Raw genomic sequence first — 12,347 nt, forward strand, 5'->3', positions numbered from 1 at the left:
ATAAGTAATGCAGCCATACACTTAAACATAATTTTTTACATTTGTGTAGAAAGTGGTTTGTTTATGGTAAATTATTCCTCAACATAAAACAGGTGAGGTGATTATTTAATATTATTTAAGGTTTTTTTTTATGTCGTTACCCTAATTATAGTCAACTTCAATATTGTAGTCATTGTTAATATAAGACTATGTGGAGGGAGACCCAAAACAATTTGTATTTAATCAGAAGACTGTGAATATACAATAAACTGGCCAAAATATCTGGGTCTGTTAAGAAACGGGACTAAGAAATACAAGACAGAATACTGATATGTAGGTATACCTATTTTAATGACATTTTACATGAATTTAAATGATACTGTATATATATGTCAAAGAGTTGATGTCATGTGAGACTAGAGAAAGTCTTTAGGTGACCCTGTTGCACCCATAGTAAGCAGCTCTAGCCTCATGTATGTGTGCAGCATGCAGAGTTTGATGGAAATCAACATTTTACTCCTGTCATGTTGGTGGTTTCAGATTCTCCAAGCTTCTTAGTGTAAACCCTTTACTGTTCCTATCAAGTCTTTAATTAATCTGCGTCCTACGTTGTAAGCGGTTTAGTAATTTCTCCTGCCTTATCACACCAAAATGGTACATTTATAATGTGGAAACATTCTTGGAAAGGAAAAGATATGAGCCTGGATGTGTGTCTATGACTGCAAAGAATGCTTTAAGTAAAACAGCTGAAAATTGATGTTTACATTCAGAACATAAAAAATAACCCAATTTTCTCACAATCTTAAAATAAATTAGCACAAACTTCAAATTTTTTAACTCAGTAAAGACATACTTAATTACTTCTGTTTGCAGAAAAGCCTCAATTTTTAGTGTTTTCTTTAAATTCAGAAGTTTATAAACCCCTAAAAGAAAAATGCTTTTAAAATTTAGGGAAAGCTCAGATGATGAAACAATGGCTTTTTAAGCTTCTAATACTTCTTGATTTAGCTGAAGAAAAAAAAACAACAATTCATTTTAAGCCAAAACACCACTGTTTAATATTCTAAGAAAATTATACGAAAACAAGCAAGATCGTATGGGAATTGTTCACACCCACATGACTAGTCCACTCTTGGGTACAGTTTTCAGTTCCTATAATTTAACACAATTTTAATTCCATTTTGTATTTCAAGACAGCATAGTTTTCAGAACTGAGATGATTTCTGCGAACTGAGAGACTAAGAAGCTATTAACTCAAAAGGAAGATATTTTTCTTTTTGCTTTAAGCAATACAGAAAGAATAGATTACAGTTAAAAATTCCACACAGGGGCAAAGGCCTTAATCTTTGGAGACATGTCCTCTGGTCTGATGAAACTAAATATGAAGTGTTCTGTCATAATGACCAGCCATTGTTTCAAAAGGGAAGCTTGTTTGCCTCAAAACATCATCTCAGTTGTGACCTTCGGGGATGACAACATCCTGTTGTAAATTAAAGGGGGTTAAAAAGAAAGAATATTGTGTAGACATACACAGAAGCTACGAATTAAGACATAAGTTAGGATGTTAAAGATTAGGGCAAAGATTTTCTTCTAAATGGACAATAACACAAGCATAGCACAAACAAAGCATATCACCAAATTATTTGCAACATTTCTTAAGGGAAGGAAAGTAATTGTTATAAAGAGACCATCAAAAAGCCCTGATTTCAATTTAATGGACATTTTCAAAGAAAAGCTAAAAAAGTTTATGCAAGCAAACTGGATTACAAACCTGTCTGAGTGACACTGGCTCTGTAGGGAGAAATTGGTTAAAATTCCTGCTAACTATTGTTAGTATGTTGTGGAATGATACCCAAAAGATTCAACCCATCTTATAAGTTAAGCAAAGGTATTTATGGCAAAAACTTTTGAACTTTATGTACATTGTAGAATTTTGAAACAGTAAATAAAGATAAAATATAAATGATTAAGTAAATAGAAATATTATTATTTATCATAACTGACCCAAAACACTGATGTTGGTGTAATGTAACACAGATCTATATAAAGGGTTTATACAGTGTTTGTAAATACAAAATGCTGTTATGTTGAATATCACAATATTCCAAGATAGAATGATAACATTAATACAAGGGCTACACTTTCCAGGCATGTTACTGTTTGACTGACAGCGCTCCTTTCTCATTACGCCTGTTCCAGTATAATAACTCCACCACTGCATGTATGCATGCAAACTCGACTTTAACCTTATAAGCATTATGTTATGACCGGTGTGACACAGTGATTCATGGTTTACATAACAGAGTGAGCTTGTCTGGGGAGTGGGGATGGGTAGTTCATTAAAAAATTGTCAGGGGTGATTTCAGGAAGAAGATTGGTGGACTCTTTATGATGTTTGTGCGAGAAATTCTGAACACTTAGTTATCTTGATGCCTCAGAGGGGTACACAATCGGGTGTGCAGCAACACATTGTCCTTATATCCCTGATATGTCATCTCTGTGCTTTTCAACAGAAGACATTCCTACAGGACGGGGCAGGACATTGAAAACTGTGGGACCTGCAGGGACTGTGCCTGCATCATCTACAGGTGTGTTGATCAGAACATGTTTGAATTACTTCATATTTATCATAGCCTTTTCCTCCCCCTTTTCAGTACTGAGAGCTCAGACTTTCTCTCAGTGCACATTTATGTGTGCATCATGCTGTCATGTTGAATCTCATCAGATCTGGAGGCTCAGTTTTATAGCTTGGTGGGATTGTCGTTCTGCAACCTGGTGACAGCACAGATGGGTGCAGCCCTTAAAAGAATGGCCCTTGTCGCCAAAACATTGTCCCATCTGGGATACATTACAACATATAACTGACATCCTCATGCCCTCAGACTTAATGAACTGATCAACAACAAATATATGTATTTCCCCCTATTTCATTTTCTTTCTTACACACTAAATTGCATACACTCACACATGCTGACACAGTTGTATAAATCACTCCTTTCTGAGAATAAATAGAAATCAATCCTTAGCACAAGGCTGAATGAAGCAAAATGAAAAACTGCATAGCTTTGAAATTGAAAATTCTTAGCTCTAAGTAGTTTGAAGACAAAAAGAGGATGAAATGAATTAAATAGAGATTTAAATAGAACAATGATGCAAGCAAGTATCCCTGTCCTGAACCCCAAAAGAGAATCTATGAAGTATTGTCAAGAGACAGATGAGAGATACCCAGTGTTGGGCACGTTACTTTGAAAAAGTAATTAGTTATAGTTACTAGTTACTTCTCCCAAAAAGTAACTGAGTTACTAACTGAGTTACTCCACAATAAAAGTAACTAGTTACTAGTAAAAGTAACTATTGCGTTACTTTTGCGTTTCTCGCCCCCGTAACCCTCACCACCCGGCCCCCACCTTCTTGCCGTGTGTTTCCAAAGCCAGCTGAATAGAGCGAACGACAAAGACAAGAACCTGCAGAGAGTTTTGCATTTATTGCAACTCAACGTAAATGACATCAGGGGGGAACGCCATGTGAAGTTTTTTAACAGGGCATTCAGATCTGGTGAGTATATGAAATTAATAACTGGGGATGTCTAATTCTGAAATCCTGTGTACTGCAATATCTATCTATCTATCTATCTATCTATCTATCTATCTATCTATCTATCTATCTATCTATCTATCTATCTATCTATCTATCTATCTATCTATCTATCTATCTATCTATCTATCTATCTATCTATCTATCTATCTATCTATCTATCTATCTATCTATCTATCTATCTATCTATCTATCTATCTATCTATCTATCTATCTAAATCTATACTCTGTGTGTGACATAAAATATGGATCTCCATCCCTGCCGGCTGCCACAAAGGCCATCAAATAATGTTTAAAATAAAAAATACAGTAGGTTGAGAAGGCAGAGTATCCATCCATCCGTCCGTCCATCCATCCATCCATCCATCCATCCATCCATCCATCCATCCATCCATCCATCCATCCATCCATCCATCCATCCATCCATCCATCCATCCATCCATCCATCCATCCTTCTCCTTTTCTCCATATAGGCTATCATTTGATCGTTCACGCTCTCCATAGTTCTCCTGTGGCGCGAGCACAGGGCGACTGTTGCGCGCCTTTAGCGAGCATGCGCGTTTCATGTCGCGTGTGCGGTGAATCGTGCCGCCTGCGCTGTGCGGAGATGCAGAGGAAACCGTATGTGATGGGGAAACGCAGCTCGACCTAACACCGATATTTCTATCAGGAAAACGCTGTTTTGCTGCTGGAGTCATCCTCACTCTCCATCTCTCTGTGTGTGCTGTACGTTAACACCCACCAGCGGAGACACCCGCCTACCCAACTGACAGACGGAATCTCACTATTCATCAGCCATTCTCATCCTCCCCTCTCTCATGACAAGGCGCGCACCTCTGGATGACCTAAAAATAATCTTTAATATCTCTTAAACAAAAGTAGCACAAACAATATTTTTTTCAGCACAAATCTGCGCTAACGTTGCACTAACCATTCAGTCTATTTGCAGTTTTTTGACGTGGGTGGGGTGTCAGCTTCACGCAGCTGCGCACGAGTCCTATCATGAAAAAAGGTTCATTGTGCGACCTGAGTAACGCGCAGTAACGGGGTTTCTGCAATGGTAACTGCGTTATAGTTACAGTCAAAGTAATTAGTTAGATTACTCGTTACTAAAACAAGGTAACGGCGTTAGTAACGCCGTTACTTTCAACGCCGTTAGTCCCATCACTGGAGATACCAGACCAGGCAATACAGGCAAACTAATAGTCACTTGAAAAAAACCCATGAAATTTCCTATTACTGTACTTCACCAGAGCCACAGACTGATCCCCTTCATACGATGGTGCATTGGTGTCATTCAAAAAGAGACCAAGCCTAGCGATGTTTAATGACACATTTTTAATAATCTGTATTAAAAACCCTTCTGTTATTGGTCTTAATAATAATAAACCAATATTCTAGGAAATGGATTCTTAATTTTCATAAGCTATACCCCATAAACAATATTTTGAAAAGAAATAAATGCTTTAGAAATAGAATAATTACGAAAAAAGCCATTAACAAAACATAGAAAGAACAAAATAGTAAATAAAAACTATTAAAAAGTATTTTTCAGCAAAGGAAAACCTACATGTAAGAAAAGAAACATTGCACAGTTGTTAAAAAGGGTATAATTAGGTCAAATGTGTACTGAATTTATGCTATTTAATGGTTTCCCTATTTAATGTATTTACAGAAGGTAATAACTTTTCAAATATTTTCAATTTATTGAGATCCACTTGTAAAGCACTCCTCTGATTAATACAACTGTGGTGTAAACAACTTAGACGTGTTAGTTATCTCATAAATCTGTAACGGATAAGTTAATTAACAAGCCAATATTCATCATCAGTCTTTGTAATGGTGCACCAACGGCAAGAAAAATTGCATGTACACACCTTCGACTGTAGATACTTGCTCATATATTATTCATTATTTTGCTCTGCTAATAAGGCTTTTACCAGAGCTACAGCTTATCTTCAACCTCAGCTTCATTACAAACAGTATTGTAGACGAAGTTTGGTTACAGTACACAGCATAAATGATTCAGTGAGACTACTCTATTAATCTGTTTATGCTCTGTTATCTATTTATGCTGTGTTTGCAAATCTACTAACATAAGCATAAGAAAAGGAAAAGAGAGTGGCAGGCAAAAAAGAAAAAAACAATTGAGAAAAACATAGCAGAAAGGCAGGGGAAAAGAGAAAAATTATAAAAGACTAAATGGATCTGAGAGAAAAGATCTGAAGCTTTGAAATGCAAAGGAAAAAGAGAGAGCAGAGGGAGAGGAGCCCTTAGGGGAAATTATTTATTGAGAAATTAAACAGAGCTTCAAGTTGATGTGTCAAAATATTCCTCTTTAGGAAGGTCAGCATTGAAGCTATTCTTCTCTGTTTTACTCAATCCACATGTACTTTTTTCTCCCCCGTGAGATCCTTTTTATAACATTTTATTTATTCTTCAGGTTCAAGAACGACTTTTTAAGTCACAGCAGAATTATCGCTCAATCACGTGTCAGCATATTTCATTCATGTGCCAGAGAAGGATTTTCTTGTTTTGAGAAGGAGAGGAAATACTCTTTTTCCCCTGAGCTGTTAGTTCAGCACAGTTTGAAAAATAAGACAGAATCAGACAGCTGGAGAAAAAAAGTGGAGATAATGTGAAGCCCGGTAAGGATGAGTGATGTTAAGGCCTGAGAATCTGACAAGGCAGATTCTATCAATTAAAAAGCTATTTGAAATCCAACTTCTGGAAGAACCAGCACTGCTAAAGACATTATTTGTTTGAACTCTGCAGTCCCTGTAGAAGTAGTATTTTAGCCTTTTCATGTTTCGCAAAACTAAACAGCATTTTTTGTGACTTTATTTGAAACACCATCACATGCAAGTACATAATTGTTAAAGTGAAGGAAAATGCTATAAATCTTTTGATCTTAGAAATAATTTAGAAATTGGGAAATTAACCCAGATTTCTTTGAAAAATGGCCCTGGTTCAATCAGACTGACTGAGGAGTGTTTATGAACATTAATTTTCAACTCTTGCCAAAGAATCTGAATTCAATTTAGGTCTAGTCTTTGGGGAACTGTAACATATGAATATGCATTGATCTAAAGAGATCTTTGACTCCGTGTTTTTTTCAGGATTAGTGTGTATTTAAATTAGTCCTTCTTTCTGCTGAAGAACGGCATCCCAACACCATTTTGCTGCCATCACCATGTTTCATTGAGGGGATCTGAGTTCAGGGTGAATGAAATATTTCTAAAAGGTTTTACCCACGATCATGTAAGCTGAGAAGTTAAATTATGCGCTTATCTCAATGCCCTGTCATGCCTTGGCGATTTAGCCAGCGTATGACAGATGTGACGTCCCAGAATCTTCTAGAATGCTGGCATACGCTGAACTTTCTATGTAGTTTTTCAATTTTGGGCGTATACATAGCATATTCATAATGAGTCCAGAACTTATGTCCAACGACAGCCTAACTTATGCATAACGTAATGCAGCGTAATAACCAGCAATGCATCTGAAGGCGCCCGGCCTGCATAAAAATATGTCTTTGATTGCGGTATTAACCTAGCTGCTGTTTACCGCCTGCCAAAAAAAAAAAAAAAAAAAGAATAGATAAATAGAAAAAAGAAAAAGAAAGAAAGTTTGCAGTCGCAGCAGATTCAGAGTCATGTCTGCTAGGACGTTTGTTGGTTGTGGCCATGGGCATGAATGCAGGGTGGATCCATCTAACTCACCTTCTTGCTCACCCTATGATGGGGATAAAGTCTGCATGAGAACTGACAGTTTCCTCCTGTGAACCCCCCTATTATACCAAAATGCTCCCAATACGCCATTACAGTATACAAGAGCTGTAAGTTAGAAACACGCTCAGCAAGCATCTGGAACATGTCAAATATGTTGCATTGGAGATAGGTTCTTGATAAGTTCCGTATAAGTTATGCAAAGGTTACTCAATTTTGGATAAGCTAGACACCACGACTTATATGTAACTTACACTTAACATATGTCAACAATCACATTACTTACCTGTAACTTATGCCCCACATATCAGCATACGTCAGCAAGGCCTCCTTTTCTTTCTTGTAGGCTGTACCGCTGGCTAAGAGCCTACTTTTTATATTGTGTCATTCTACCAGATAAAGCAACAACAAAACCACTTATATCTATTAAATGCAGTTATACTTAAACAAAGATAGCAACTTTTGACCAGAGCATCTCTGTGTCTAAAATGTTTTCTCAATAATTTTTTTGATTTTTTTTTATTGCTGCTTACATTGAGCCAAGTTCTGCTCATTGCTTTTTTCTGTTAAAAATGGTTTTGTGTTTTGCGACCATCATAGTTTAGGGTTGAAACTGAAGAACTGCTCCAATGTCAATGATTTTACACAAACAGTCTACATTCCTTGCTAAACTTTTTACAAATTGGCCTTTAGAAAGTAATTTGACTCCATTTCGCTGGATCAAAATGAGAAGTTACATGTTACTGTACTGTATGTGGATATAATCTGTTTGTTTTTAAAATTCATTGAGGTGATATTTCTTGTAGTTTGCAGCTAGATAGTTTTTATTAAACCGTATTTAATGTTTAAATGCATAATTATCCCTTTAAGAGATACTCCCAGCATAGCTGTGGGTCTCTGCATTTCCTCCAGTGTTATCATAGCCCTCTTATCTGAATAAGCTCACCCATTTCTTATCTTTCAGTTTAGATCAGGGGTTTCTAAATATGTGGCCCTCAGGGATTTTGTGAGGTCCCCTTTACAAGAACACATTTATATAGTAAACAGGGTTTGCTTGTTTCAGTTAAATATTGCATGCATAATTAACTACCCAGGAGGTAAAGATTAAAGAAAAAAACCATTTTTAATTGAAAATTAAAAACAGTGAGACTTGTATTCCTTTGAATTCTTTTGTGTGTTTTTTTCCACTAAAAAATATCTTAAAAAATAAATTGCTTATTGATTAATTGATTAATAGCTGTTGATGAGAAAGTGTCCTTACTTTCACCCTTTTAGTGTTCATGGAAAAGGCAAAAATGGGCTGCAGAGTGTTTTTGAGTTCTGCTGCTTTCTTAAAGAACACAAATTAGATTTTCGTCTTTGGAAAATGTAATTATGCACATTAAACCTTTTAAAATGTTAGATCAGCTTGATCATAAACTTTTTGGCTGCAGCAGTTCTGTAAATTCAGATGTAATAATAATAAATGTTTTGTTTGAATATAAGCCTTTTATTTATTGTGTGGAGATAAGAATTTGTGTATTTTGTAGTTATCAATCACACATGACATACCAAAGGCTGCATGGAGGCAGGACCTGATTTTGGGCCCCTCTTCCTGTAAAAATATCGCCACCACTACCAGCATTTCCATTGGAGACGAAAATTAATTCAACTTGCTGAGCTTAAGGGATATTTACTTGTGAAAAATCTGAGTGCAAAAAGACAGAAAATGACTAACCTTGTTGCATAATTGTAAGTATGTTAACAGAACAATAAAACAATGCAGATTATTCTTTACACTTTTACAAGTTAAACTTGAAATTTCTTTAAACTTCCCATGTATATTTTAGATTGATTAAAATGCTCTAATTTAAATGTTTTTATCAAATTCCTAAAATCAAATAAAACACACTTCTCATTCTCAATTAAAAAAATAAAAAAATAAAATATTTTTACAGTAGTTTAACTGTGCAGATTATACACATCACATTAAAGCACTCCTAAGTATTTTTTTTATGACTTTTGTTCTCTTGCTTTACTTCGGTAGCAGACTTGGTAGCCTTGGGAAAAAACAGACTTAAAAAGTTTATATGAAAATAACTTACAATCCTTCCTTCTGCTTTAACAGCTTTGCTTTAACTGTAGACTCGCCTCCCTGTAGATCAGACTTTCTCATAGAGAAGGTAATAAAAACAGAAATCGTTGAGGGCTCTGGCAACAAATGATTACATTTTCCTTCCAGGTTCGTTTTTTATTCTCAATAAGGGGGCAGTGGCTTTTTACAAACCACAGAGTAGGTTTTAGTGTGACCCAAAGATCTGCCACATACAATACTCTGTTACTAGTATTGATGGCATATGTAACAATAAAACCCAAAGTTGTTCTATTCTAATTATGAAGTATCACTGTGAAGCAGTAGGGTTTAGGAAGCAATGACATTATGTGCTTTTCTTTCACCTTATCCTGTTTTTAAATAAATATATATAAAAATTACATTTAACGGAAAGAATCAAAACACACTTTTACCTCTTCTGAATGACTTAAGAGCGAAGTGTGGGTGTGCACTAACTCTATGCTAAATCAATGCTATTAATCCTTCACACAGCTTTCAGGGGTTCGATTCTTGACCTTAGGACCTTTTCTGCAGGCCTACTCCACCACCTCTCTCTACCCATTTCTTATTATTACAGTATACCTGTAGTGGCACAAAAAGCAAACAGCTCCAGTCTTGGAACCCAAACTAAGGTTTAACTGCAATAATCTGAAAAAAACAAACAAAAAAACAAAGATAAAAAACAAACAAAACAAAAAAAAACAAAAAAAACAAGGAGACCTAAAAATTCCTTCTCATTATCTACTGGCTTGGTATGTCTGGTTCAGCTCATTTTGTAGATAAAGCATTCTACACTAAATGATTAGACCCTTCGTATGAAAGCTTAACCATGTTCTGATCTAGATTAAAGACATAACAAAGATCACAAGCAGGAACAATTCTAGATCAGAAAAGCTGTACAGGAAAACCCACTGAATTACCCTATTGGAGTCCAGAAAGAAAAGTCTGCAAACCTCAATGAATACAAGCAACTTTGAAAAGAAGTATGGCTCCATAAAATCAAAGAAAAATGGCACTACATTCATGATTTGAATATACAAGATAAAACAATTTATAAAAACAATTTACTTTATCAAACTAAGGCTACATTTAAAACAAAAAATTTACTCATAAAACATGAAATAAAGACAGTAAATGCATGTAACTCTATGTTTGCCTAAAAAGCCGTAGACCCTAGTTACTCAGGATAAATTTATGAGCAAAATTTATATAAAAATGCAAATGACACTTTTAGCATGCAAATGCAGATACCAGTGGGAGTGTAATATTTCTTACAGTTTTTACTAAACCAGAGTGTATAAACAAGTGTTTTTCTTTTTATCAAGTTTTGATACTATGGGAGAAATAGCACATAATGAAATTAATGTTTCACCAGCACCAGTTGCAAATTAGTCACAAAAAAAATATGTTAATCTAATTTTGCATCCATGCAGGGGTAAAAAACAGTGAGGGGAATTATGATTTGTACTCCCTAGTATATCGCTATTCACTTACAGCAAATGTAGAGTATTGAATAAAGTGGGGAGGTCTAACAAGAAGATGCTGTGTTTAATCCCTGTGGAGTGTGCAAAGACAGGCACCTAATCAGATCTGTACTCTGCCGCTTTATCTCTACAACTGCTCTGTCTATAGCTCGATCACGCATTCCGCCGGAGGAGTTCAATGGGTCGCCACTCTGAGATGGATTAATGGCTCTCTTGACCATACGGTTTCAGCTAAACTTTAAGTCTACTAAGAGTTTTTTTTTTTTTTCCTGTCTTCAAATACAATCCATCATCATCTTTGGTGAGCAGCAGATAATTGAGAAGAAAAAAGGCTGCTGAGGAAGCATTCTTCTCTCATTCCTGCTTGCTGACTGTTACCTGTGGCCTCAATTCCCACCACTGCTGTTTCTCTTTATTTCTTTCGTTTTTATTCCTCTTTGCATCAGAGATATCTATATGTACATAATGCCAGGTGCAATGATGCAGTGCAGTTGGGTGGTTGGTTTTAGTCTATAAAACATGCAGGATGAAAGCTTTAGACAGATCCAGTCAGAAGGATTTAAGGTAACACTAGGGGAGTGCAGGCAGTTTTTTCACTGGCTAATTATAAGTGTTTCAAAGCTTTATCCTTAGTAACACATCACTGCATTTCAGACCATTAGGTAAGGAGGTAATACTCTGAAAATTGGATATAAGAACAGACATTAGGCTGACTTTCTCTACCACACATCTCTTATATCATCTTGACTTTCCCACTCTGTCCTTTTGTAACTCTAGAGCGCAGTGAAATATTCATCCGCATTAAAAATGAATTGCAGTGGCTTTAAAAGATTTTAAAAAGTAATAAAAGTGTTGAAGATGAACTGGAGGCATGTCTTTCTAGGTTGTTTGTGGGTTAAGGATGACTCTTTGTTACTCTTTTTTTATAGATTGCCCTTTGTGTGATTGCTCTGCTCTCTAAAAGGTTGTTTTTCAGAGGTTTTTACTGTTTATATTCTAAATTATCAAGGTACTGCATATCACAAAAAAAGCAAGACAAAACATATGCAAATGAATAGTAGCATGAATGGTATATAAGATGCACATGTATGCATTATACTGCCTTCTAGTACTCATATACATGTGACAGAGTTTTGACACATGCAATCCCCTTCATCAGCATCATTTAGTGGTAAAACTATGCCTTGCATTCATACCATTTTAACTTTTTTAAAGTTTTCAGCCCATATCTGAGGATACTTTATTGAGTTTTTGTGTTGTGGAGCAAGACTAAGGAGAGTCATTGTGAAGTAAAAGGGAAATTATTAATATTTTTAAATCTTAATGCATAGATACGTACACTATATTGCCAAAAGTATTTGCTCACCTGCCTTGACTCACATATGAGCTTAAGTGACATCCCGTTCCTAATCCATAGGGTTCAATATGACGTCGGTCCACCCTTTGCAGCTAGAACAGCTTCAACTCTTC

General features: G+C 35.8%; 1 protein-coding gene across 5 annotated transcripts in view; it reads left to right on the top strand.

Annotated features, from left to right (window-relative positions):
* Nucleotides 1-12,347, top strand: part of LOC119776566 (flocculation protein FLO11) — a 79,892-nt gene that overhangs the window by 17,616 nt on the left and 49,929 nt on the right. For 3 of the 5 annotated variants that reach the window (XM_038275038.1, XM_038275040.1, XM_038275041.1), the window contains exon 3: nucleotides 2,493-2,567. In XM_038275038.1, the coding sequence (XP_038130966.1) occupies nucleotides 2,493-2,567 (75 nt within the window). The remainder of the gene's footprint in view (nucleotides 1-2,492; nucleotides 2,568-12,347) is intronic. The other 2 variants (XM_038275039.1, XM_038275042.1) reach the window with 1 other exon arrangement.

Source organism: Cyprinodon tularosa, unplaced genomic scaffold (assembly GCF_016077235.1).
Source record: "Cyprinodon tularosa strain WSP-4 unplaced genomic scaffold, ASM1607723v1 ctg94, whole genome shotgun sequence".
Classification (NCBI taxonomy): Eukaryota; Metazoa; Chordata; class Actinopteri; order Cyprinodontiformes; family Cyprinodontidae; genus Cyprinodon; species Cyprinodon tularosa.